This window comes from Pteronotus mesoamericanus, unplaced genomic scaffold, assembly GCF_021234165.1.
Source record: "Pteronotus mesoamericanus isolate MK-2021 breed Mesoamerican mustached bat unplaced genomic scaffold, CSHL_Meso_final contig_2, whole genome shotgun sequence".
In the NCBI taxonomy this organism is placed as follows: domain Eukaryota; kingdom Metazoa; phylum Chordata; class Mammalia; order Chiroptera; family Mormoopidae; genus Pteronotus; species Pteronotus mesoamericanus.
The window spans coordinates 26,285,974-26,309,114 of NW_026555084.1; the positions used below are offsets into that span (position 1 = coordinate 26,285,974).

The 23,141-nt window shown below is 52.6% G+C and overlaps 1 protein-coding gene across 1 annotated transcript; it reads left to right on the forward strand.

Moving 5' to 3' along the window:
• Nucleotides 1-3,502: 3,502 nt before the first annotated feature.
• CXCL14 (C-X-C motif chemokine ligand 14) lies at nt 3,503-11,460 on the forward strand. The gene is made up of 4 exons (XM_054567981.1): nt 3,503-3,738; nt 3,904-4,009; nt 7,661-7,774; nt 10,327-11,460. Exons 1-4 carry the CDS (start codon nt 3,675-3,677, stop codon nt 10,340-10,342), a joined length of 300 nt encoding a protein of 99 aa, XP_054423956.1. The 5' UTR covers nt 3,503-3,674; the 3' UTR covers nt 10,343-11,460.
• Nucleotides 11,461-23,141: the final 11,681 nt, after the last annotated feature.

The following is a 23,141-nucleotide window of genomic DNA, read 5'->3' on the forward strand; positions in this document are numbered from 1 at the left end:
TCCCCACTCCCTGCCTGGTCAGATCCCTAGTTAGTCTTATAGCATCCGTTTCCCTGTATCCCCACTCCCCCGCCCCCACCAGCTCCAGCATGATTCCATGTGTACCCCTGGCTCTTTGATTAATGCCTGTTTTCCCCACTAGACTCTGTGCTCCCCAGGGGACAGCACCTTGCAGGGCCTGGCATGCAACGGATGCTCCAGCAATGTGAACAGAATAAGTAAGCAAATCCCCAGGGTCTGAGCCAATTTCCCACTCCCTCAAGGAATAGTTTTCTGCTTCTACTTCCTCCCACCTCTGTTCCTCCTGCTCCTTGTGTCCACCCTCCCCAGAGAACCCAGCATGATCCTAAGCAGCTGCGGACGCACACACCCCAGAATGTACTACAGAGGGTGCGGCATGTGTGTGCGTCTTCGCTGCACCACAGGGGTGCCCTCGGTCAGGCAGTGCCACTGCGCAAAGTCCTGCCTCACCCATGTGCACTTCACCCTGCCTCCTCCACCTGCTCAAAGGCCCCCAGGTGGAGCTCAGGGGAGAGTCTGCACCCTGAAGGCACGCCAGGGGTCCATCCCCCTCCCTCTCGGGGCTGAGCGGCTTCACTCACAGATCCACCGGCAGCTCAGGCCGCCATCCTCTCCTGTACCCACAGACCCAGAACTGCTCACACAAACAGAGGTGAGCTCTGTTTGCAAAGACACAATGGTTATGTTTTGCAAACCAGAGATGAGCACGCATAGACTAAAGAGGACTCTGGGGACAAAGTACTGGAACGTCGGACCTCTGGTTTGGCCCAGGAAATTGGGAAACTTTGGTCTATATTTTAAGAGCCAACTACTTTTCCCTATAAAAGCTCCAGGCCTGTGATCCCTGGTGCTGTTAGATTCCACTGAATTAATAAGCGTATTCTTGAAACAAATATGATAGAAACAACATTTTCAAATAAAAAAAACTTATTTCACATGCTCTGCAAAAGCTTGGTAGCTGAGAAATCACTTTTGCAGAATAGAAATAATTTTGGGGAGGACAATTGTGCATTAAAAGCCTTAAAATAAGCATTCCCATGGTCCAGTGATTTGATTGTATTTCTGAGACCTAATCCAATTTTAAGGGCTACCCCAAAATTTAACTCCAAGATAGTTGTCACACGGTGCTGCTTGTGAGAGAATATCTTTGAAAACAATCCAGAAGTTCAGCAGAGAGTAATTAAAGTAATTATTCCATCTGTACAGTGGAATATGCTGCACTCAAAATAATAGTAATAACAATACCAACACTTATTTAGCACTTACTCTGCTAGGGATCAAGTTAAAGGCTTTACATGCACCATCTCATTTAATTCTCCCATTATCATCCCCATCTCACAGATGAGAAAATCAATACCTGAAGAGTTAAGTCACAAGCCACGGTCACACAGCTAGTGGCCAGGATTCGCACTCAGGCAGTCTGACTCCAGACACCAAGTTTTTGGCCATTATACTATATGGCCTCAAATGATGCCATAACAAGAGAGAATACAGACGCACAGCTAGTCCTGCGGAATGACGCTGATGACACAGTGACAAGTGAAATAAGCGGGCTGTTCAACAGGACACACACTGTTCTCACTTGTGCACAAGCACTCAAGCAGAGAGAGAAAGATTTGAAAAGAGAACACTGTAGCATCTCAGTATAGGTTGCTGAGTAGGTGGAATTGGGTGTGTGTTTTCTTCTGCTTCTGTTTTTTGATAACAAACACATGCTGGTTTATATTAAGAAAAAATAATTTTAAATTAAAAAAATTAAATGCCAAAAATCAGATCCTTGCACTTATCCTCCGCATAAACCCAAGTGCCAAGTGTCGCCCTTGCTGTAAGCATAGATACCCAACCGCTCACACAGGACTCAGGACGTGGCCTGAAGTGGCTCACAGCTCAGCTGGCTCTTCATGGCTCAGCTTCCCCTCTGGGTAGCCAAGGTTTCCCAGCTGGGAAGAGACAACACGGATCCTCCCCACTCTGCCTCTCATCAGCCTGCCTGTCCCACCCCATCCCCCCAGGATCTCCTCTGGGCACTTCTGCCCCCAGGAAGCTGCTGGGCTGAGAGCACAGAGCTGTGTGACCTGGAAGAGCCTGGCAGCTTCTGGCCTGGCTCCAGCTTTCGCCTGGGAGCCAAGCCCAGGGACCCTCGGGGCCTAAGACGCTCCATCCTGTCCCTGGGTCTCTCAAAGAAGCACTTCACCAAGTGCCTGAGGGAGGGGGAATGTTCCAGGGACAGGAGCACCAGATCTGCAGACACACAGATACACTGGGGTCCTTCCTGGCCTAGCCACCTGCTTCCTGGCTACATAATCTTGGGGAAATTATTTCTTCTCTCTGAGCCTGTTTCCATGCCTGTCAAATAAACAATTAAAAGACCAACTTGGAAGGGACTTGTAAGAATCAAAATAATATATAAAGTATATATGTATATAACATTGATACCAACAAGTAACATTTCCTGAGTAGCAACTACTGGCCAGGCATTCTGCTAAATCCATCATATGTCTGATTTTATGGAGCTCTCACAGCTGCCCTATGACAGGTACTGTGACTACTCGTACTTTCCAAAGGATGAAAAAATGGCTGATAGTAGTGAAGTCACTTCACTGGTAAGTCATGCGGCAGGAACTCCCACCGCCATGCCTGGGCCCACACCAATCCACCGGACAGCCTGGCACAGCGACTGGAACATGGACTGCATCAGGATCTTTGTCACTGTCAAATCCCCCTGCTGGGCCGCTGCATGGCTTTGGAGAATAGTGTTAGAGTGAGGAACCCCTGCCTGGTCCCCTCCCCCACTCCCCGCCAAGAGCCGACACGGCCAAGAGCACATACCCACTTTAGGAAGCCTTCCTCTAAGTGTGGCCGCACCTCCCCACACACGTCTCTGCGCCAGTGACTACAGGCAATGTTTTGCGGCTGCACACCTGATGGCACTCTCCCTCCAGACCAGGCCTTGTGCCCTGGCCTCCCGGCTGCTGACCCAAAGGGGCTGCTCACACCCCAGGAGTCAGGCCTGCTGGCACTCACACCTGGCACCTGCCCTCAAACCCTTTCAATTCATCTCAGAAGATATGGGCCACAGGCCTCGATCTCCCAGAGGCTCAGACCAGCAGGTCTGTCTGGTCAGCTGGAACCGCGCAACTCAGAAAAGCCCGTAAGCAGCCTCTCAACTGCCCAGTGGAGCCAGGGCACTGGCTGTGTGCGCCTGCTGGGGTCTGGTTGTGCAAGTGTGTGCAGGAGAGTGTGTGTGGGAGCGAGGGTAGCAGACAGTGTGTGGGTGCGCCTCTGCTATGTGGCTCCGAGTGTGCGCGGCTGCATGGAGGTCCTGCACAGAGGTCGGGGCGGGCGGACTGGGATGGTCTCCTCCCTCCACCGTGTTGAGAAATCTCAGTGAGTCACCGAGTGGTTCTGCATATTAATGAGCTCACTCCCTGCGAGGGCAAGAGAGGATTTAAAAGAGGACTGGGCGGGCGGAGCTGGGAGCAGAGCTCAGCACAGCGCTGCGCGGCGAGAGCCAGTCTCGAGGCACCCACCGACGGGCGCAGCGGGAGCGGGAGCGAGAGGAATCGGGAGGCGCGCTCGGGGCAGAGAGAAAGCAGAGCCGGGCCGGCGCCCTCCCCGTGTCCCTGCTCCTGCTCCGCGCCCCTCTGGCCAGCATGAGGCTCCTTGCGGCAGCTCTACTCCTAATGCTCTTGGCGCTATGCGCCGCGGGTGTGGACGGTGAGTGCCCAGGAGGTCCTCTGTCGCAGCTGTCCCATCCTGGGGAGCCCAAGCGCCAAATGCTAGGCTTCCTGAGACCCCGGGGACTCTGAGTGGGCACCGAGGGCGGTCCAGGCACGGGAGCCCCCGCCCGCAACTGAGAGGCTCCTGCGCACTCTTTCGCAGGGTCCAAATGCAAGTGCTCCCGGAAGGGGCCCAAGATCCGCTACAGCGACGTGAAGAAGCTGGAAATGAAGCCAAAGTACCCGCACTGCGAGGAGAAGATGGTTATGTGAGTTCCCGCGTGTGCGTGCTGCTCTTAACTGGTGCTGGGGCACAGCGTGGGGCTGGGTCGGGCTAACAAACGTTTCACTCCGCCTTTGGCAGGGCCTCAGCAGGGCCTTTGTAATTGCCCAGTGAGTCCTTAGGACACTGGCACGACAGTCTGGAAGGGAGTTTGGAGAGAGGGTTACTGTCCTGTGCCCCGGAAACAGCCTCCCCGAGTTCACCCTTGCTAGGATTCAAATGGGTGGCCCACCTTTCCTGGGTGATGAAGGGTTAAATGGTGCCCCTGTGCCACCTTAGAAAACCTAGACTGAAAACACTTCAAAACGCACCCAGAACTAGTGAATTTGCACCCAAACTGTGCAGCCTTCCTGTTGCTAGAGAGGATTAAAGTGAACATTGTCATGCATCCTCAGACCTTCCTTTCAGAGCCTTTTCCAATCAGGGGACCGTGGACAACCAGTTTTGGCTTCTAGCACTTCCATTTTGAGAGTGATCCTCACTCTTCCTTCCCAGGCTGGACTCTTGTGGGTCGCTGAGCCTGAGCAGTTGTGGGAAGTGCTCTGCTGGGGTTGACGTGCCACATGGCTGGAGCTCTGCTTGGTGGGGATGTGGGAAATATCTTTGAAACTGGGGCAGAGAGAACACCGAGTTTCCTTGCTCCTCTGCCTCCCCAATTAACCACTTGGGGCCAGCGCCACTGTTTCCCCATCAGTGTGCTTTTGGCCAGGAAGAAAGCCCTTGGCAAAGCAGCTCCCAAGTATCTGCCACCGACCACCGGCCCGTCTCCCCCTCCCTCAGAAACAGGACCCGCTCTCTTCACAGTCTGGGCAAGCGCCTTCCTCCCACTGGCCCCACTGGCCCGAAGGCCACAGTGGCTGCGAAGGCGGCCCCTGAGCCCTACTGCTACCTGGAGGCTGCACAGTTGGGCTGAAGTTACGGGAATTCAGAGAGCCACTGGCCTGGGCTAAGCCCCTACCTTCCTTCCCAGGCACCTAAATTAACTTTTTGTCCCTGCCCCTTTGCCTTGCTCCTTGCCTTATGGACCCAAGTCCAGAAAAACAGCCAGAAAATCCTTTGGTGGGGGAGGAGTGCAGAGAGCATGAGAGGTGGAGGAAGTGCCACAAGCCCCTCCTGGCTCCCAGCGTGGGGACTGAAGAATGCCAGGGATGTGGCAGGTTAAGTCTGCAGTCCTCTAAGTGCTGAACAATGCTCCACACCAAGTGCAGTGGCTGAGACCCCGCAGGTGAGGAGAAGCAGGCGGGGTGCAGTGACATCGCTAAAGACAGAATGCTCAATAATAGACTTGTTCTTTTTCCTAACTAAACTTTTCAGAATAGAGAGGAAACTAACAGGCAAGTGCATGAGAGGCTTTATGTAGTCTTGTGAAAACTTGCAGGAGCTCCACGAGATCCGCGTGCAGGCAACCTCTCCTTAACCTCCACCCTCCACCCAGACCAGCCACCATCCCTGAAGGGCCGGAGGTCCTCTCCCCTCAAGCTTCTAAGACTCTCTAGATTAGACAAAGGACCAGCACTTTTTGCCAAAGCAGGTTTTCAGCCACAAAGGCTGAACAAAAGCAAGTTCTCCAGTTCATCCTGAGTCACCTAGAAATCTCTGATGAGGCGGGGGAGGGGAGCTGTCTGCTTTGCAAGTAGGAGTCCTTGCACCCAGAAGGGTCCAGAAGTCTAGACAGAGCAATTTGTGTCCCATGTCCACTGAGCTCTTGCCAAAACCCTCAGCATCCCAGAACCATTGAGGAGAGAGGCACAGGGCCCAGGAATTCTGAGGAGCGGCTGGGGGCAGAAATCCTTGTGTCCTCACCCCACAACCAGTTTTCATAGTCCCAGGATTGTGACAGAGCATTTGAGCCTGGGGTGGAGGGCTGAGCACCCCTTTCTGCTCCCCGACCTTCAGGTCTCCGGACATGGGATTCTCAGCCCGTACAGTGACCTAACTGAGGAGGGAACTTTCTCAGACTCTGCCATGGCCTTTTGTTGCAAGCACAAGAGCAGCGCTGCAGGCAGAGAGAGCAGTGCACGGGCTAAATTCCTACCGTGACTAGGTACCGTGGGGGAGGGAAAAGGCCAGACTCCACTCTGAAACCTGGCCCCAAGGCCTCAAAGGAAGGACAAGACCTGGGGAGCATTAGGTCTCAAAAAGAGGGACAGTGAAGTCAGGGTCCAGTCACTCAGCATCAGGGGAAGGCCCCCCTCTGCCCCAGGAAGCCTGGGCCATGGCGGGGAGAGAGCAGGTGGCTCACAAATACTCTAACCCACTCTGGCAGCAAGATTGGATTTCCTTTCCTGTCGACTGGGAGACTCAGAGTTCAGGGAGACTCTGATCCCTTCTAGAACTTGGCCCATAATCCCTAACCGTTTATCGCTGGGAACCTGCAGGGGACTAGCTGATCTCTCTCCCTCCCTTCCTGCTCTTCCCCCTTGGGCCTCCAACCACCCCCCCTTTCCCCACTTCCCGTTCCCTAGTGCCCCAAGTCCTCCCCACACCGTGCTCTGGCTGTGATCTCCCAAAGAGCAACATCCTCACCTCTCACCTTCCACTTTTCCATGCCCCGAGGTGGTCCCTCCGCTTCAGCACTGCCCTTCCTGCCCCACCCAGAAGCATCCTCCTCCTCCTCGAGCCCAGCCAGGTTGAGAAGGCCACCGCAGTCTGGGCAGCAGCCTTGCCTTCCCCTTTGGCTGGAGCTGACACACTAAGGCTGCTCTCTTTCCACAGCCACCTCATTTTCTAATAACAATAATTATCCATCATGCATCTACCAGGTACTAGGCACTTTGCATAGATTATGTCCTTTGTTCATCCCAATAGCCCTAAGAGGTAGGTCCTTGTTTTACACCCATTCGACAGATGGGCAAACTGGAATCCTTTGAGACCCAGGGTCTCACAGACAGACCTGTGACTGAAATCCAGGTCCTACGCTCTGTCTGATGCCACGTGCTTCTCTATTGCATGGCTAAGCCTCCATTGGCTGGTAGAGGCCTGGAGAAAGGACTTATTTTTCTGCCCAAGCATGAGGCAGCTGGGACTTCAAGCTCAGGAACCACAATGGGCTTCAAGGCCAACAAGACAGCTTCAGGATCAGCAGCCCTGAGATCGCCTGCAGGGGGTGGGGGAACTGGGGTCTGCAGGATCAGAGGGAGGCCACGGCGCACGCGAGCTTGTCTAAGCCCTGCCGTGCAGCAATGCAACCCAAGGAAAGGGGCCTCAGCCCGTGCACCTCAGTGGCACTAGCTCCCTCCACCTCTCACCCCCGGGTTCAGAGGAACTGGAAGAGTCCTCTGACCTTTGTTCCCCAAGTGGGGCTGGAGCCCTGCATGGCGGTGGCAGTGAGGGCGGTACAGGGTGGAGAAGAGAGGGACACAGTATCCTAGACTCGGAGGGCGCCAGGGAGAAAAGTGAAAGCCCATCACGCAGCAAAGGTGTAGACCCTAACGTGGAGTCTGAAAGAAAGGGCATAACCAGAACCTTCCGAAGAGCCAGGTAGGGAGTGAGCAGATGTGCAGGCTCTGCTGAAAGGAGGGAGGAGGCCACAGTCTCTCAGTGCTCTGACTGGGACAGACCGGAGCCACCCACAGGCCACACTGAGGGGCTACCATTCAGGTTCCTCAATCCTCTACCCTATCCCACTCCATTTCAGCATCACCACCAAAAGTGTGTCACGGTACCGGGGTCAGGAGCACTGCCTGCACCCCAAGCTGCAGAGCACCAAGCGGTTCATCAAGTGGTACAATGCCTGGAACGAGAAGCGCAGGTATTGTACCTCGCCTTCCCCTCACCTTCCTTCCCACCTTCTCCAGATCCAGATCCTGGACCCCTTGTAGGTCCTCTAGCTATGTCTATTGGGTCGACACCCATCACAGTAACCACAGAGAGCAAATACCCAGGCACTAGTTACATACCTCCAGGGACGAGGAACTCACCACTTAATAAAGCAGGCTATTGCTCTATTAGATAGCTGTAAGCATCAAAAATGCATCCTTTTGTGAACTAAAGTTTGTCTCATTTTAAATTTTATGTTACAGTCTTAACGCCTCTTCTAACTAGAATTATATGATCCTGGGTTTCCCTCTATCAAAAGCTGGGCGAACACCTAGCACAGCTCTGTGATTCTTATGGGGTGAAATATGGCCAATTAGTGACCAGGTTTATTAACAATAAAACTATAGGTACAACCACAAGATGATAGGGGTGACTCCTGCCAACAATACGTTCTTCCTCATGCCGCCTGCTGCCCAGACACTTGATAAACTCTTTCCCACACAGATGCAGGGAGGGACCTTGGGTTTGACCCCTTAAAATCAGAACTACTTTTAACCTCAGGGGCAGCAGTGGCCAGAAGACCTAAGCCCTGAACCAGACCCCTGCGCTCTTTGAGCTCTGTTTCCCCATAATCAGAGGACAGGAGTTCGCAGCTCTGACCCCCTGGGGTCCTCTGTCTGGCTTCAGAGGGGAGCAAGTTCCCGGCTCCCAGATACCACATAAAGGCGAGTCTGCCCTGAGGCAGACCTGTCCTCGCACACTCAGAGCCCGTTTACACCTGTATCTGGACACTGGCCAGGGAAGCACATGCACGTACCCACGTGCCTGCTCCTGTGAGCAGGTGAGTGTCCCCAGAGCTGGTGCCAGCACCTCATCCAGCAGAGGAGAAAACCAAGGCTAAGTGGGGATGGGGAGTGACTTGCCTGGAAGCACGAGGCCAAAGGCCAGGCTTCATAGTGTCACCTTCCCCCTCCCTGCCTCAGTCCCGTGCTGCCTCTCCTGTCACCCCCTCTCCCCACCTAGCCCTTCTACCCTAAGCTCTGCTGGTGACCAGCTCCCCCACAGCTGACACTTGGGCGTAACCCCAGTACCTGAGCCTTTTGAGCTGCCTCCAAAACTGCCTTGTCTGCAGTTGCTTGAAATAGATAATGATGAGAGAGAAGGATTATTTTCTTTAAGTCTGATGGGAATGAAGCCCTCTTTCTGGTCAGGGCAGGGAGCTCACATGGCGAAAGCAGGACCCTGCCCTGTCTGCTGTCATGCTCCAGGCCCTATGTCATCCGAAGTGTAGTGAGGCTAACCTCAGGGCCAGTCACGGAGGGGCCGAGACCGTCATCGGGCTGCTGAGATTCTCAGGCCTTTTCTCAGGCGTATTTGTCCCTCGCCCCTCCACCTGGCCACAGCTGTGACTAGGTGGAGGCGGACATGGGCCCATGAAGCCCTGCCCATTTTATTTCTGCAAATTCTGACAATGGGGAGAGTGAGCGCACCTCTGTTCCCAGAGCTCTGTCACTGTATTATAGAACCAATGCATCCCACTCTCTTGGAACGCTGAGGTGTCCTGGGAGAGGAAGGGGCCATTCCTTTGCCCTCTCCACCTCCCCCACCCCCCGCCCTGTAAAAGGTCGAAAATGTCTCTGTGAACGTAGAATGGAGATAAGGGAACTATCTTGCAGTCCTGTTTGCAGAGAAGGGGAGAAAATGCTGGAGCTACATAGAGGGAGGAGAGGACAGCGGGCCAGGCCAGCTCCTGGGGTCCAGACAAGAGAGCTGGGAGCATCTCAAGGCCCAGAGCCTCCAGCTGCCACTGGTGGTGGTGGCGGCGGCGGCAGGCTTCTGATTTCAGTGCACAGTGAAGTGGTGGTCTGCAGCAATGAGGAAATAGGCAGGGGGAGCAATGGGCCACCGGAGTGTGAACTACAGCCTCACCGCAGGCGTGGAGCAGAAGGGAAGGGATTAAAGTACTTAAAGAGAGATGGCTTGGGAGGTGAGAGTGAAGGTCAGCCTGTGAATGCACATGGACCTGTTAACTACAAGAGGGAGTGACCTCAAGCCCGAGGCCTCCGTGACGGCCCCAGCCCACACTCTTCAGTCTTAAGACAGCTGCCTCTCAAACTGGTGTTTCCCCAGAGGACAGGCATTCTTTGAGCAGAACACAAAGAAAGACACAAGCCTAAGCTGAGGGAGGAGATGCCTCTCCCCCCGCCCCTCCACTGCCCATGCTGCAGACAGAGCTTCCCACCACTGACATTCAATGTCCCTCAGTCTCTTGTGCCTCGGTGTCTTCATTTACAGAGAGGGTTTGCTTCATAGGGCTTTGGGGATAAAATGAGACCGCAAGGGTGGAGTGTTTAGAGAGACAAAGCCAGATTCAGGTGAGCTTTCATGGTTCTTGTGCTGGCACACTTCAGGGCGTTCCCCACTTATCCCAGCAACCCCGGGAAGGGGCACTGCTGAGGACAAGAAAGCACAGGCTGAGCCACCAGCCTGTGCTTTGCCCAAGTCATGTCCTGAACCACTCACATGGGTGTTTTCTCTTTCCAGGGTTTACGAAGAATAGGGTGAAAAACCCTTGATGGGAAAACTTCATACCGGTTGGGAGACAGCAAAGGACTTTGCAGATTAAAAAAACAAACCCTTTCTTTCTCGCAGGCATAAGGCACAAATTATATATTGTTACGAAGCACTTTTTACGAAGGGCCACTTTCTACATTTTATAGCTGTGTGCAAAAGGCTTCCAGATGTGAAACCCGTCTCTCTTGCACTCCAGGCTTCATCGCAGGCTGCTTTTTACTGAAAAGCGGGAAACTCATGCCTTTCCTTTATAAAAAGAAAAAAAATGCTTTTTTGTATTTGTCCAGACATCACTATACATCTGAGCTTTATAAGCACCTGGGAGGAACGAGGAGCTTGGTTGAGATATTTCACAGCCGCACCGCTCCACTCCTAGCGCAGGGAGCTTCCGCTCTGAGGCCCTGGCGCCCCGGCACCGCTGCCACGGGCTCTCCTGGGCTCAGGGTCAGTCGCGGCCTCGGAGGGCTCTGTAGCGGCCCCAGACTCTGGCCAAGGAGGAGCAGATCTCTCTGCATCTGTTCTTTTATGAACCTGAGTTTGTCTGCCAGAGAAATGTGCTCATCCCTCTGGTTAATTTTTACACACTCCAGGAAACATGTCCAAGAGCCCGGGATAGCAGGGCAAACAGTGCTTAAGGAAGGGTTTGGGTCTTCTCTCCCCCCAAGGGTGTGTGAACGGTCACCGCTTCAATAGTTAATATTTTAGAAGCACATGACGTTCCTGACACTGTTAGCAAAACCCTTAGGAGAAAACTTAAAAATATATGAAGACATACACAGTATACAGCTACAGACATGTATTCTACTGATGAAGGAGGACCTTCAAAGTATGTTTCTTTCCCTCATCACAATGGAACACACAGCAATCCATGTGCGATCCCCATGTAATTTTTCAATGTTAAACAGTGCAGCCCCCTTCTGGAGCTACATTGGCCATGCGCCCTTTCCGTGTAAATATGCCCCCTGCTCACACGGCCCCTTCAGCATATGCCGCATTGTACTGCTGTGTCATGTGCTCTCTAAGTGTCAGAAACTGTTAGTGTTGCATGCAGGTTTCATATTCTTTCTAAGACAAAAAGAAAAGTAATAAAATATATTTGAAATGTACCAGGATTCTAGACCACTGACTTTTTTTCTATTTAATTAAACCAGAATGACAATCAAATGTTTACCATGTCCTGAATAAACAGGGACAAAGGCACTGGAAGGAAAACTGGTGTTTCCCAAAAACCTGCCAACACCTGTCACCTCTATGGAATGTCAGCACAGTCCCGAGACAGAAAGCCAGGCCGCAGGGTGAACGCTCCCTCCCTGCCCGTCTCCCACACCTGGGGCGGGCTCATCAGTGCAGCCAGGTCAGAGTCTGCGGCACTGGAGGGCCCCGCTGCGGTCCCCATTTGGAGAAGATGCCAGATGGGAGACCAGTCCAGATCCCTGCAGTCCAGGGCCCCAGGAGCCCAGCAGGGCTCAGGGAGGTCAGGCAGTGCCCACTGAGTGGCTGTGGGCCCTGGAGCCAGGCTGTCTGGGAGCCACAGTCGGGTAGACATTGAAGCTCCACCTCTGCTTCAGCAAGGAAGAGACGACGCGTGCGCAGCTCACGGCACTTCTGAGGCGAAGGAGGCAAGTCACATAAAGCACGCAGGATTCTAGGGCATGGTATGCACTTGGTAAACATGAGCTCCTTTAATATTCACAAGGCTGGGCTACTTGCACTTACCCAAAACTGCCCACAGCTCTGTGCTTCACTGTATCCAAGCCAACCAGGCCCTGAGACAGACCCCTGTGGCCCCTGCGTCCCCTGCCCTCTGCAGGACTGTCTGGGGGACATCTGCACGTCTTGTCTGCTACACTAGGAAGCAGAAGTTGGCTCTGCCAACACTTACGGGGACACAGCCAGTGCCTGCCCCGACATGTCCTCAGCAGGATGCTACTGCGGGCCCCTTCCACCAGGGCCTCATCCCCGGCAGCACTGTTAGACCCAGTGTATTTCTGAAGTTGCTAGGACCGGAGGGGTTAAGAGAGCTGCCCGAGGTCACGCATCACACTGCTCTGACAACAGAGCCTGCCTGCCTTCCCGCTGAGGGGGGCAGAAGGGGAGGGCCGAGGCCACACTGGGTCTGGATGACTGTGGTCCCACCTTTCCTGTCATTATGGAGAAAGAAGGAAGACGGGACAGGGAAGCCCAGAAAGCAGCCAACAGAATAGCCCCCGTGGGAGGGTACACAACAGGGCAGTGGAGAAGAGAGGCCGGCCCTTCCCTGCAGGCCCTCGCTCAGGCTTTGAGGGAGGAGCCCCTGTAAGGAAGCCAGCTGACAGAGACCCCCCTTCACCAGACCCCAGGTCCCCCGCCCTCCATATCCCCTGCCCCACTGACACAAAGTTCTCTCCATCCATTAGGGTGGGGGAGCAGCATTCTCTGTGCTGCTCCGAGTTCCAGGCTTCACTCCCCTCTTTCACTCTCTCTGAGCGGCCACATGCACACCTCCCCCGCCCTGCTCAGGCCTCTTCTATCTCACCTGTGGCTCTGGCACCAGCACCTCGTCTCCCAGTAGTGCTGGCTGTGTGTCCCCTCCGCAGTCTGACCTCCCAGTCACAGACTGGATTCTTAATAACAGCAACACCTTTCAGAGTTCCATGCACCGGTTGGGCATGTGCCCTGGTGCTCCGGCTGCACCCTGCGCCACACTGCTGTGCCCAAACAGGGCAGGCACTTCAACTAGGGGGCACCAACAGTCAGCAGAAGAAGGCTGGACCTCCAGCCCCAGTCTGTCCAAGAGCAGGAGGGGTGGAGGTATGTGTGACCGTCTCATCCTCGACAGGGATTCTGTGTCCCTGGGGAACAACGGCTGTCTATGCTGCTGTGGGTGACTTGAACTCTATCCTCCACCAGACAGGTGTCAGCCTGACCACTAAGAACGGGCTCGACCCCAACACTACCAAACGCTGGCCCTCCAGTGCTAGGAACCGTGCCTGGCTCCTGGGAAGAATGCCCCTTTTCACGCCATTTCCCATCATTTTTACCCTCTGGGCTTCCCAGCAGCCCAGTGAGGCTTCCACTCACCACATCCCAGAACAACTCTAGTGCAGCAAGGCAAGGCCAGGCTGCCCCTCCGGGTAGACACTGCGACTGTACTCCCACCTGGGGAAGGTAAGCACGCTCCCCCACACAGGGGCGGACCACGCCCCCACGCAGGCCTCACTTCTGGAGCCTCACAGGCCAGCTCACTCGGGATCCAAACGCCACCCCGGAGCCCCCACACTTCACAACCTGCCCTGAGCAGGCTCGCACTGCTGCCCCAGGCTCCACACCAGGACGGCCCCAGGCTGGCGAGCCCCGCCAGCTGTCTGCTCACCTCCTCCCCCAGCCAAGCCCTCCCCAGGCTCCCCTCCACCCCGGGGCTTTCCCTGACCGCCTGGCACTGGCACTGGAGTCTGTCAGCTATACAGTTGCGAGGCCTGTTCCAAAATAAAGATGCAGGGCCTCCTGTTCAAAAATTAGTAAGAACTTCAGGGTGGTAACAACAGAACATTAAACACCAGCACAGCGCTCTGTGCATCTCACATGTCACAAGCCCATGGAGCAGCCCTATACCTCAGGTATCAACTCTAGCACCCATCGGGATGGATGATTTTGGCCCTGAGATATTACATGACTTGTACTATAACCAACAGCTTATTTTAACTCTAACATCTAACAAGTGTTGTCTTAGAAGCCGAGGACTGTGTCTTATGCTTTGTAAAAACCTCCGGAAACCTATACTAGCACTTACAAGGTACTCAAACACTACAAATCAGTCCCACAGAGCTCCCTGAGAACATGCTTCCTGCACGCATTCGCTGAGCTACTACCGCATGCAAAGCTCCGTGCTGAGCAAGGGGTAAGGGGGCAGGGGCCCCGGTGAGGTGCCATCCCTTAACCTCAGGAGCAGAGCGCAGTCATTCCCACACCCAGCCGCTGCTTCCTTGTGCAGTGCTTGCTGTGCACTGCCTCCTGCACTGAATTCTGCCAACGGCCCCTCCGGGAACCCCTGGTCTACAAGGGGGATGGAGACACGGCCTGAAATTGTCTAAGCACTATGCGAGGTGGTCACATGGCAGGCTGCTGGGCACCCCAAGGGGGCACTCACCCAGTCTTGAAGGAGGGGACCCCTGACCAAGACCTCTGTCAGTTCCGGGAGGGCTCATAGGGAATCGCAAGTTGCTCTCAGGCAGCAGTGGGCAGTGCCGATCAGCCCCAGTGCAGGGGTCGCCGTGGCCTGCTCACAGGGATGAGACGACCGAAAGGACGGAGCACCCCAAGGGCAGCAAAAGGGCAATGCTGAGGGAATTCAGAGGGGCCTCGGGGATGTGGCCACGGCCCTGCAGCCATGGCCCAGCCGAACATCCAGGGAAACCAGCCACAGCTCTGACCCCCACTCCACCTCGCCCATCTGTCTCTTCCTCCCTGTCATCACGTCAGCACTTCCGGTCCGGTCCCGCTGGAGAGCCCGGCTGGGAACTCTCCTGCCACTTTGGGCAAGGAAGCTCGCCACCACGGCTTTAGCGCTCACGCTCCCACTCAAGGAAGAATCAGGCTGGTTGTAGAGCCCTTGGGGTGTTTTCCCGGCCATCTGTTTTTGGAAAGTTAAATAGATATTCTTGGAAGTCATTAAGAAAGCAATCAAACCCTAAGCAATTTTCTTGCTTTTAAGGGAACATCTCCCAGTTTCCTCCACACTGGACCACTCCGATCTGTGCCACTAGAGGGAAGCAAAGAGCCAGGGCACCTTAGACGAGGGTTCTCCCAGTCCCCAAGAAGGTGTGGGAGGTGGTAACAGTAACCGGCGTGGTTACTGCTCACTGTGAGCAGGCCCTGTGCCCAGGGCCTCACGCGCGTCATCCATTGAATCCTGTCACTGCTACAGCATAGGGTTCTACTATCAGTCCCACTTTACAGGTGAGGAAACCGATGCTCAGTGAAACACTGTCTATACTACGAAGCCAGCAGGTGGTCGACAGGGCTCGACCCCACACCTGTATGACTCCAGAGTGGGGCTTTTGCTCCCTGAAGTACACTCTGTCTCCCAGTCCCTGCCGACCCGGGCCCGTGGACGACAACACTGCTGTGCCCTCGCCCAGCACTTCCCTCCTGTTTATTGAACAGAGATTAGCCATCAGTTAATACGGGCCACAGGGACAAGCAGCCTTAGCCAGGTCTGCTCTGCGCGTGGCTTGGTCCATCTTTCAGCGGCAGAAGGCTGTAACAACAGCAGGCTCCTCTGGGGCTTCTCCCGCTCATCCAACAAAGGCAGCCCTGCAACTGTGTGGCCGCGGCTCCGGCCCACACTTGGCAGACACAAACTCTGCTTCAGGAGAGGGCGAATAAGCAAGAGGACAATATTATCATCAAATTCAACTCAGTGCTTTAATTAGAATCAAGTTGAAACCATCAAGATGTTGGTTTTAAAAAAGTAATTCAAAGCTGGATTTAAAATAATCAGCCCCATTTCACAATGAGGAGATCTGATGTTCTGGGGTGAATAGCAGGATGTCTAATTAGATGCAGATGAGACTGTCATCTGATATTCAAAGTTATTCCCCAGAGCAAATTGAGAAGGTAAAGTAATATGCACTTTCTTTCAACTCATTGTCTCCTTATAGGCAGCCATCACACAAAAGTCATCGCTAAATTACACAGGCTTTTGTCCCCCCAAAATAACAGGCTGCTAAGGCAAACCGGAGTTAAGTGTTTGCATTGGTACAGCCAAAAATATTATAAACCAAAAAAATCGATGAGAGAAAGTATATCCTGCAGCTCCTTTATAGCTGCTAAGGCACTAACTCTGCTAATTCCACATATTTTGAGAGGCAGCAAAGTTTAATAAAAACAATAGCAACAACCACAGCCAATATTTATTACGTGTTTTTTCAACAAACTCTGAATTAGTCCCATTTTACAGATGACGACCTTATGGCTTAAAGGAGCTGAGTAACTTGTCCAAGGTGGCAGAATGGCCAAGCGGTCTGGTGCACTGTTCAGCCTTTGTTTGAACACTCCTGGGCAGAGCGACATACATGTGTGTCCTGATTTGCTTGGGACAGCACTGGTCTATGACAGTTGTCTCAGTGTAATTATGAAGTCTGTTCCCTTCTACTCTCTCAAAAGAGCTCTGGTGTGGTTGGTAAATTACATAATCACCCCACTTAAGGGCCTAGCAGGAGAACGTGATTGGGTGGGATTGCTCAGTGTCCAAGAGATGATGAGTCAACTTCTCCCCTTGGACAACCTACTCCTAAGTGAGGGTGGGCTCTTAGGAAAGAATGGTGACTCTCTAACCCCATAGGAGACCGTATAGAACCTTCCTGAGCAGTCCCCTGGTTGCTCCGTTACGCCATGGCCTATCTCCCCGCTAGACAAAGACTGGCACTGATACTGCACTTTGCACTTTGGAGACCCATCTGTTGAATGAAGACCTAAATCCAAATCCCTGTCCCCGTATCGTCATGAGATTCTCCTGACATCAGAAGAAAAACATCAGATTCTGCTTTCAGGAGAACAAAAGTCAGCCTCTCAGCTGCACTTCCCAGAGGGCTGAGAAAAGCCTTTCTTCAACAGTTTGGTTGGCATGTGCTGTGAGTAGGAAAGGAGTGGTAATGGGATATGGGCCTTTGCCATCCTGTCCCAATCCAGGGAGGCTGGGGAGGGCTGGAGCATATCATGAAGCTTGGGGAGATCTGTGGAAACCCAGAGGTGCAACTCCCTCCCCATGTCAGTACTGAGCTTGTCACCTCTTGGGACTGTTGGCTCTGGTCAAGTCAGTGTTTTTCTACGATAAGGCAGCTGACTAGTTCCCTGCCCTGGGCCTGGGAGGAGCTGGGGTAGGAAGGAGGGGCAGAGCCTGAAGACATAAGCCTTGCTGGAACCTCAGGCTCGCTGAGCCACCTGGACAGGACAGCTGTGGGGGCACCCGAGCCCTTCAAGCTCACTGACTCAGTTGTCCTCCTGTGCTTAGCCGTGGACTGGCACCCTGTCCTGAGGCTTCAGGGGTATGTCCAGGGGCAACTCTACCTGACCTGACCTGCCTGCAGGTCTAAGGGGTTTTCATCACTTCCCCAAGTCTATTCCGGCAGGTCCTCCTCTGAGAGACACACAGACAGGTCCCGGGCCCTCAGCTCAGTGTCCCACCCCCGAGTGTCCGCTGAGCTGGGGGCGCAGGCTGCGGGCCAGCAGGCTCATTCGAATTCTGGCTCCTCTCCCTAGAAGCCCAGGGACCGTGGTCAGGGACCGTGCTCCCAACCCCTTGATTTCTCCCAACCCTAACTTTACAGGGTGGTGGTGAGTGTTAAATTAGATAAATACATCAACACAGAAAGTAAGCACCCATTACATGGGAGTTGCTTATTATCATCACCTTGCCTTAAAATTTACAAGAAAAAACTATATTCTCCCTATGTTGGCATCATATTTATTAGGCACAAAAGGACTGAACTAACAAGAGAAGAAGTTGGAACCTCCTGTGAACTTGGGCAAACTTCCATACCTCCCTCTCATCATTTGTAAAATAGGAATAATAATAGTGCTTAATCCCAAAGAATTGTTATGAAGACACTAAATGAGATAATTCAAGTCATACGTGTAAAACTCTGTGTGACACCTAACAGGCACACAGTAAATGGTAACTAATAATAACAATAATTTCATGTTACTCACAAGAACATATTTAACAATCCAAAGACTCTCAAATCTGGGGAAAAACTCCATAGAATCTAGTCCTACCTGTATCCAATAGCTAAATTTCTCCAAAACTAAGAATTTTTTAACTGCTTTTGGACACTGGCCCCCTTGAAAAACTGATGGGTGTTGTTTCCTTTTCCTTGGGAAAAAAGCACAGACTATTTTGCAAACACTTTCAGGAGCCCTTGGGATGCCCCAAAGGCCTCCCTGTGATCTCCCTTGAGGGTGTGTGACCCCCCCCCCCAACTCAGACCGCCCCAGGCCGGCCCCGCGGGGCTGCGCGGGTGCTCTCAGGGGCGGGGCCCTCACGACTCCGCTCGCAGCCTGCTCTGTGGGCGGGAGAGTCCGAATGCTACAGAGTTTTAAAATTCTTCCCTAAATCAAGTCACTAAAATGTGCTTTCTGAGGTCCATCTCTGGAGTGACACAGAGGTAATACAACGTCTTTTTCTGTCCCACCCCTTGAAGTTTTGGGGAGGCAGGGGCCATGCTGGGACACACCTGATTCTCTCCAGACTAAACCTGCCTGTCCTGTCAGCCACTCCAGGTGACAGCTCCCAGGACCTGTGCCATCCAAGCCACCCACCCCCAACCTCCTGCATGGCTGTGGCTCATTGCCTTTGCCCGGGACGTTGTACTTTAATTAACAGCTCCCAGGTCTGCGCCACTGTCCTTAGCCTTGGAGTTAGGGTTCTTCCTTTAGAGCATTTATTTCACCCTGTGGAAGATTAGGATATATTGTCACCCACCATGACCAGAAGGTTCTGTGTCCCCAGGTCCCAGGACCATGCTGGCCCTAAGATTGTGACATTCATTCACCCAAGTCGTTGGAAGGCTGACCCAGAAGAGCAGCCCTGCATCCCTGCACGCCCTGCCCACCCCAGTCCAGCAGTGGATGCTCCCATGTGCCCCCGTACCTCCCCCGCCCCCCACACACAGCTGGCCTCCTCAGCACAGCGGGCAGCATGTTGGAACGGAGAAGGTTCAGGAAGCCCTGGCTTGAGAGTTCTCAAATGCTCTTCAGAGGATGCCCCAATTCCTGACTAACTCAAACACTCTTTTTCATAAAACAGATTCTTGAGCAGACTCAGAGAACTTTGTACTGAGGAACCAAGCTATGGAGAAGAGCCTTGCTATAAAACAACCAAACACAGTCTGGGTGTTGAACCGAGCTCCTCCACACAGCACCACTCTTGCACGCACAGCCCTCATGGCATACAGCCCCTGCGAAGGCCTGCTCCTGTTCCTGCGGGCTGCAGGCCTCTAACTCTTCAGAACACCATCAAGCAGGCGTTCCACTGAACAGATCTCAGCTGGCTCTCAGAAAGCAAGCCCCAGGAAAGGTAGCCTGAGCTCCGCACTCGCACGAGGGAGAAAGAGCCAAAGCGCCATCTTGTGGTCACTTCACAACCCGCATGCTGCTTAACCTACCCCTGCCTCGGTAGCAGCATCCCGGCACCCCGCGGGGTAACTTTGGAAGCCTGCAAAGCCTGAGGGGGCTGTAAATCACAACGCCCACTCTCACCGGACCCCAGCAGCGGAGGATGGGTTTATATGACCTATGATGGCTGAAGCATAGACACATGACCAAGTAAGTCCATCAGGGACTTCACAAGATTTACTGGGCAGAAGCTGGCAAAAGAGGCTTCTGCTTACTCACGAGCCATAAGGATGTGGACCTTGGGGCACCAGAGGGCATCTTTGGGAAACAGTGAAGAAAACCTGACTAAGAACAAAGCCAACACCCAAAAAGAATCAGAGCAGAGAAATGGAGTGAGGGGCTACCACTCCATGGGTGCGCCCCCTATCTAGCGTTGCCTGAAGCTGTACCATCTTTCTCTTCCCAGCTACAGGAGCCAGCTGACCCTGGTTTTGCTGAGCCAGCTAGAGTCAAGTCTCTGCTCCTTGTAATCAAAGAGACATAACATGTCAATCAAAGGTTTTTTAAAGTGAAGTCCAGTTGCAGAAAATAAATGATGCTTACATTAACTTTGTAATTAATAAGGGCTTTTTAATAGCTATGAACACATAGCTATTGAATTAAAAACTGAAATAATTACATAATATAATAAATTTTAAAGCCACAGATTTCAACCTAACAGATTAAAATAAAATGCTAGCATGAAAGAAAGCTCTCCATCAAAAGATCAAAAAGAAGTGATTTCTGAGTATAATAGAATGCTTTCTATTTTGTATTGTCAAATATCTCTTTGCAGACTGTGAAGCAACATGGAAATATCTTCAGGAACTTCTGAATAAACCCTTTATAAAAATAACCTCATTTCTAGGAGTCTGTCCTAAAACCCCAGCTAAAGGAATTAACACCTGCATGGCGATGTTCACTGCAGCATGATTTACCTTAGGTAAAAATAAATTAAAATGAAAGCAAACTCAAAAGGTTAGGATACAATTGAGTGTTATAGTACATTGATTTCATTAAATACATAGCTAGGCAAGCTATTCATATGCCTGCTATAGAAATACTTATTTAAACACTTGTTTAATATGAATAATAATTTACTGAGTTCTTAATATGGACTATGCATTTTACATGCTTCATGTCATTTAATCCTGGAACAATTTAAATGTTAGGTACTTTTTTACAAACCATTTTTAGGTGAGTAATGTAAGGCTTGGAGGGATTTAGAATTTTTTAGTGACAGTGACAGATGAAGGAGTTGAACCCTGTAGTCCCAGTCCAAGATCCACGCATGTGCCCACTATGCTTCACCCCACGAACCAGGGGAGGCGCTGAGCAGGCCGCCTGAGTCACGTGTATAGGCAGCACACGGCCTCTGTGGACGCGGCTTTGCATGTCTAGCTGTCCTTTCCAGCTCACGTTCCAGCTGGAGACGAAGGAGAGAGCCTTTATTCAGCACCTACCTGCAGTCTAGCACTGAGCTAGGTACTCTGTCTCCACTGCCTGCATTAGCCCTTGCAATGATCCCTAGTGGGAGCTGAGTTCAGAGAGATGGAGAGTTGGCTCCCGGTCGGGGCTCCGGGTAAGGGGCATGGCTCACGACCCACATGCGTGATGAGAAGACAAACGGGAGACACCACAGAGACCTGCTCAGTTAAAGCAGAAGATGGAGCTGGGAATGGTCTGGGGGGCTTTGAAAGTCAGGCAGAAGGATATCTGCTCAAAAGTAGGGGTGGGATATCCATGCCACAAAACCTAGAATGGGACGTTATGTGCTTGGCTACCGTTATTGCGCCCTAGCTCCATGCCCACACTATCCATGATCCTCTCACCTCAGCCTAACAGTGTGCCTCCTGGCCAGGCATTATTATCCCATTTTACAGATTAGAACACTCAGCAAGTGAGTGGCACAACGCTGCAAAACTAGATAAAGATCCTCTCTCTCTACACCGCAGCATGCGGCCTTCCTGGAGTCCAGCGCTCTCCACACCTAGACGGTTGAGCCTGTGGCACATTTCCAAACACCGGAGACAGAGAAGGACTAGGGTGGGGCAGCCCTCGTGGCTGGGCGGGGGGCAAAGTTCCAAACAACAGCAGCACGGCTGGTGGAGGACAGCAGCCCAGCTCCCCGCTAATTTCCCACTTTGTCGTGCTCAGTGAAGGACTCAGAAGAAACCAATCTTTGTGTCTTTTCATGGTTAAAATTCTACGTGGAACAGAAACCACAAAGCAGCCACCAAGCCCGCCTTTGTTGGGTTTCTAGGCAGTGAGGATGCAGCATCTTGGCACTGAGGGCCCAGAGAGAAAGGGGCTCCGCTATTCAAAGGGGAGCTCAACAAGAGCCTTTTTCTCCTGAGTCCTTGCAATTTTGGACTCACTTCTAATCCCCGGAAGAAATGTTGGATCCCTTTTCCCTCCACATCTCAACGCTGTTCTGCGAGTTCAGAAACCGTCAGTGGAAGATTTTCCTAAGTGGCTGTGCGGTCCCCATTCTCTACCCCATTCTGGTAGAATCAGCTTGGTTTTCAGAGCCCTGAAACCTCCATTTTTGAAAAAGTTCAATATATCAGAAGTATATGTTTATTTATTTAATTAAATATAAAATATATGTCATTGTAAACTCATCTGTCTGTTGTTGTTTCACAAACAAGCCTCAACTGCACTTCTCCACACTGAGGGGCCACGCAGGCCTCTGAAGAAGCCACTCACTGGAGGCTTTGGCTTTTCCTAAAAAGCACAGTTTTTCCTGCAGGAAAAGCAAAAGGCAAATTTAGGCGCCACAACTACCCAGTCCCATGTAGGAAAAGAGCTGTTTCCCGCTCCATAAAAAATAAACAGCTTCTAAAAGCAAAGGCCCTCTTGCCTTCTCGGGGCCCCAGATTCTTCTCTGGGCCAGTTATCATCATCATCATCACCACCACCACCACCAAAACTATCACTTCTAGAGCAGCTAAAATGTGTGGCGCCCACTGAGGCACGTGACACACTTTGTTTCACCAAAGCCTTGGACTTTCTGAAGAGGGGCGCTCATCCCCATTCTGCAGAGGTGGGGCCTGGAGCTCAGAGGCGCTGAGAACCACGCGGCTGCACGCACAGCCAGGCCAAAGCTGGCCGACTCCGGACTGAGTCGTGCCCCTGCCTCCTGCAGACCCTCCATGCAGCTGAGGGGAAGATCTACAAGCCTTCAGGTTAGGCTGCGAGGCTGAGGCGGGAAGCTTTCTTTCTGTCGACCCACCCACAGGCCGCTCCCCGGCAGAGTCCTCTGACCGCCCTCCCCGGATGAAGTGGTGTTCCAGCTCACGCCTTCCTCTCCCAGCCAGCCAACCAACTGTGCACAAAAGCCCTGCTCAAGGGTCTGGGACCCAGAGGTGCCAATAGTTCAGCCATTTTGGAGAGTAATTTGACAGAATGTTATTTTTAAATGCCCATTTCTGGCATCCTACATAACACCTGACTAGTACTCCTTAAACTGATGGTGCTCTCAAATGGGCGACTGGAGGTAGTTTGATAAAGGAAAGTCAGTGGTGTGCGGGGGCAGCTGCACCAGCCCGGGAGAGCTGCCTGCTCCGTTTCCAGAGTGTCTGTGAGCCAGTTATTAAATTGTTGGTTGCCCTGGCTGGTGGGGCTCAGTGGACTGAGCACCAGCCTGTAAA

What these genes read in the sequence shown, in the direction of transcription:
- CXCL14 (XM_054567981.1), top strand. Translation starts at nt 3,675, where the DNA reads ATGAGGCTCCTTGCGGCAGCTCTACTCCTAATGCTCTTGGCGCTATGC. An exon ending in ATGCGCCGCGGGTGTGGACG is followed by an intron (nt 3,739 to 3,903) that starts GTGAGTGCCCAG and finishes ACTCTTTCGCAG; the next exon opens with GGTCCAAATGCAAGTGCTCC. An exon ending in TGCGAGGAGAAGATGGTTAT is followed by an intron (nt 4,010 to 7,660) that starts GTGAGTTCCCGC and finishes ACTCCATTTCAG; the next exon opens with CATCACCACCAAAAGTGTGT.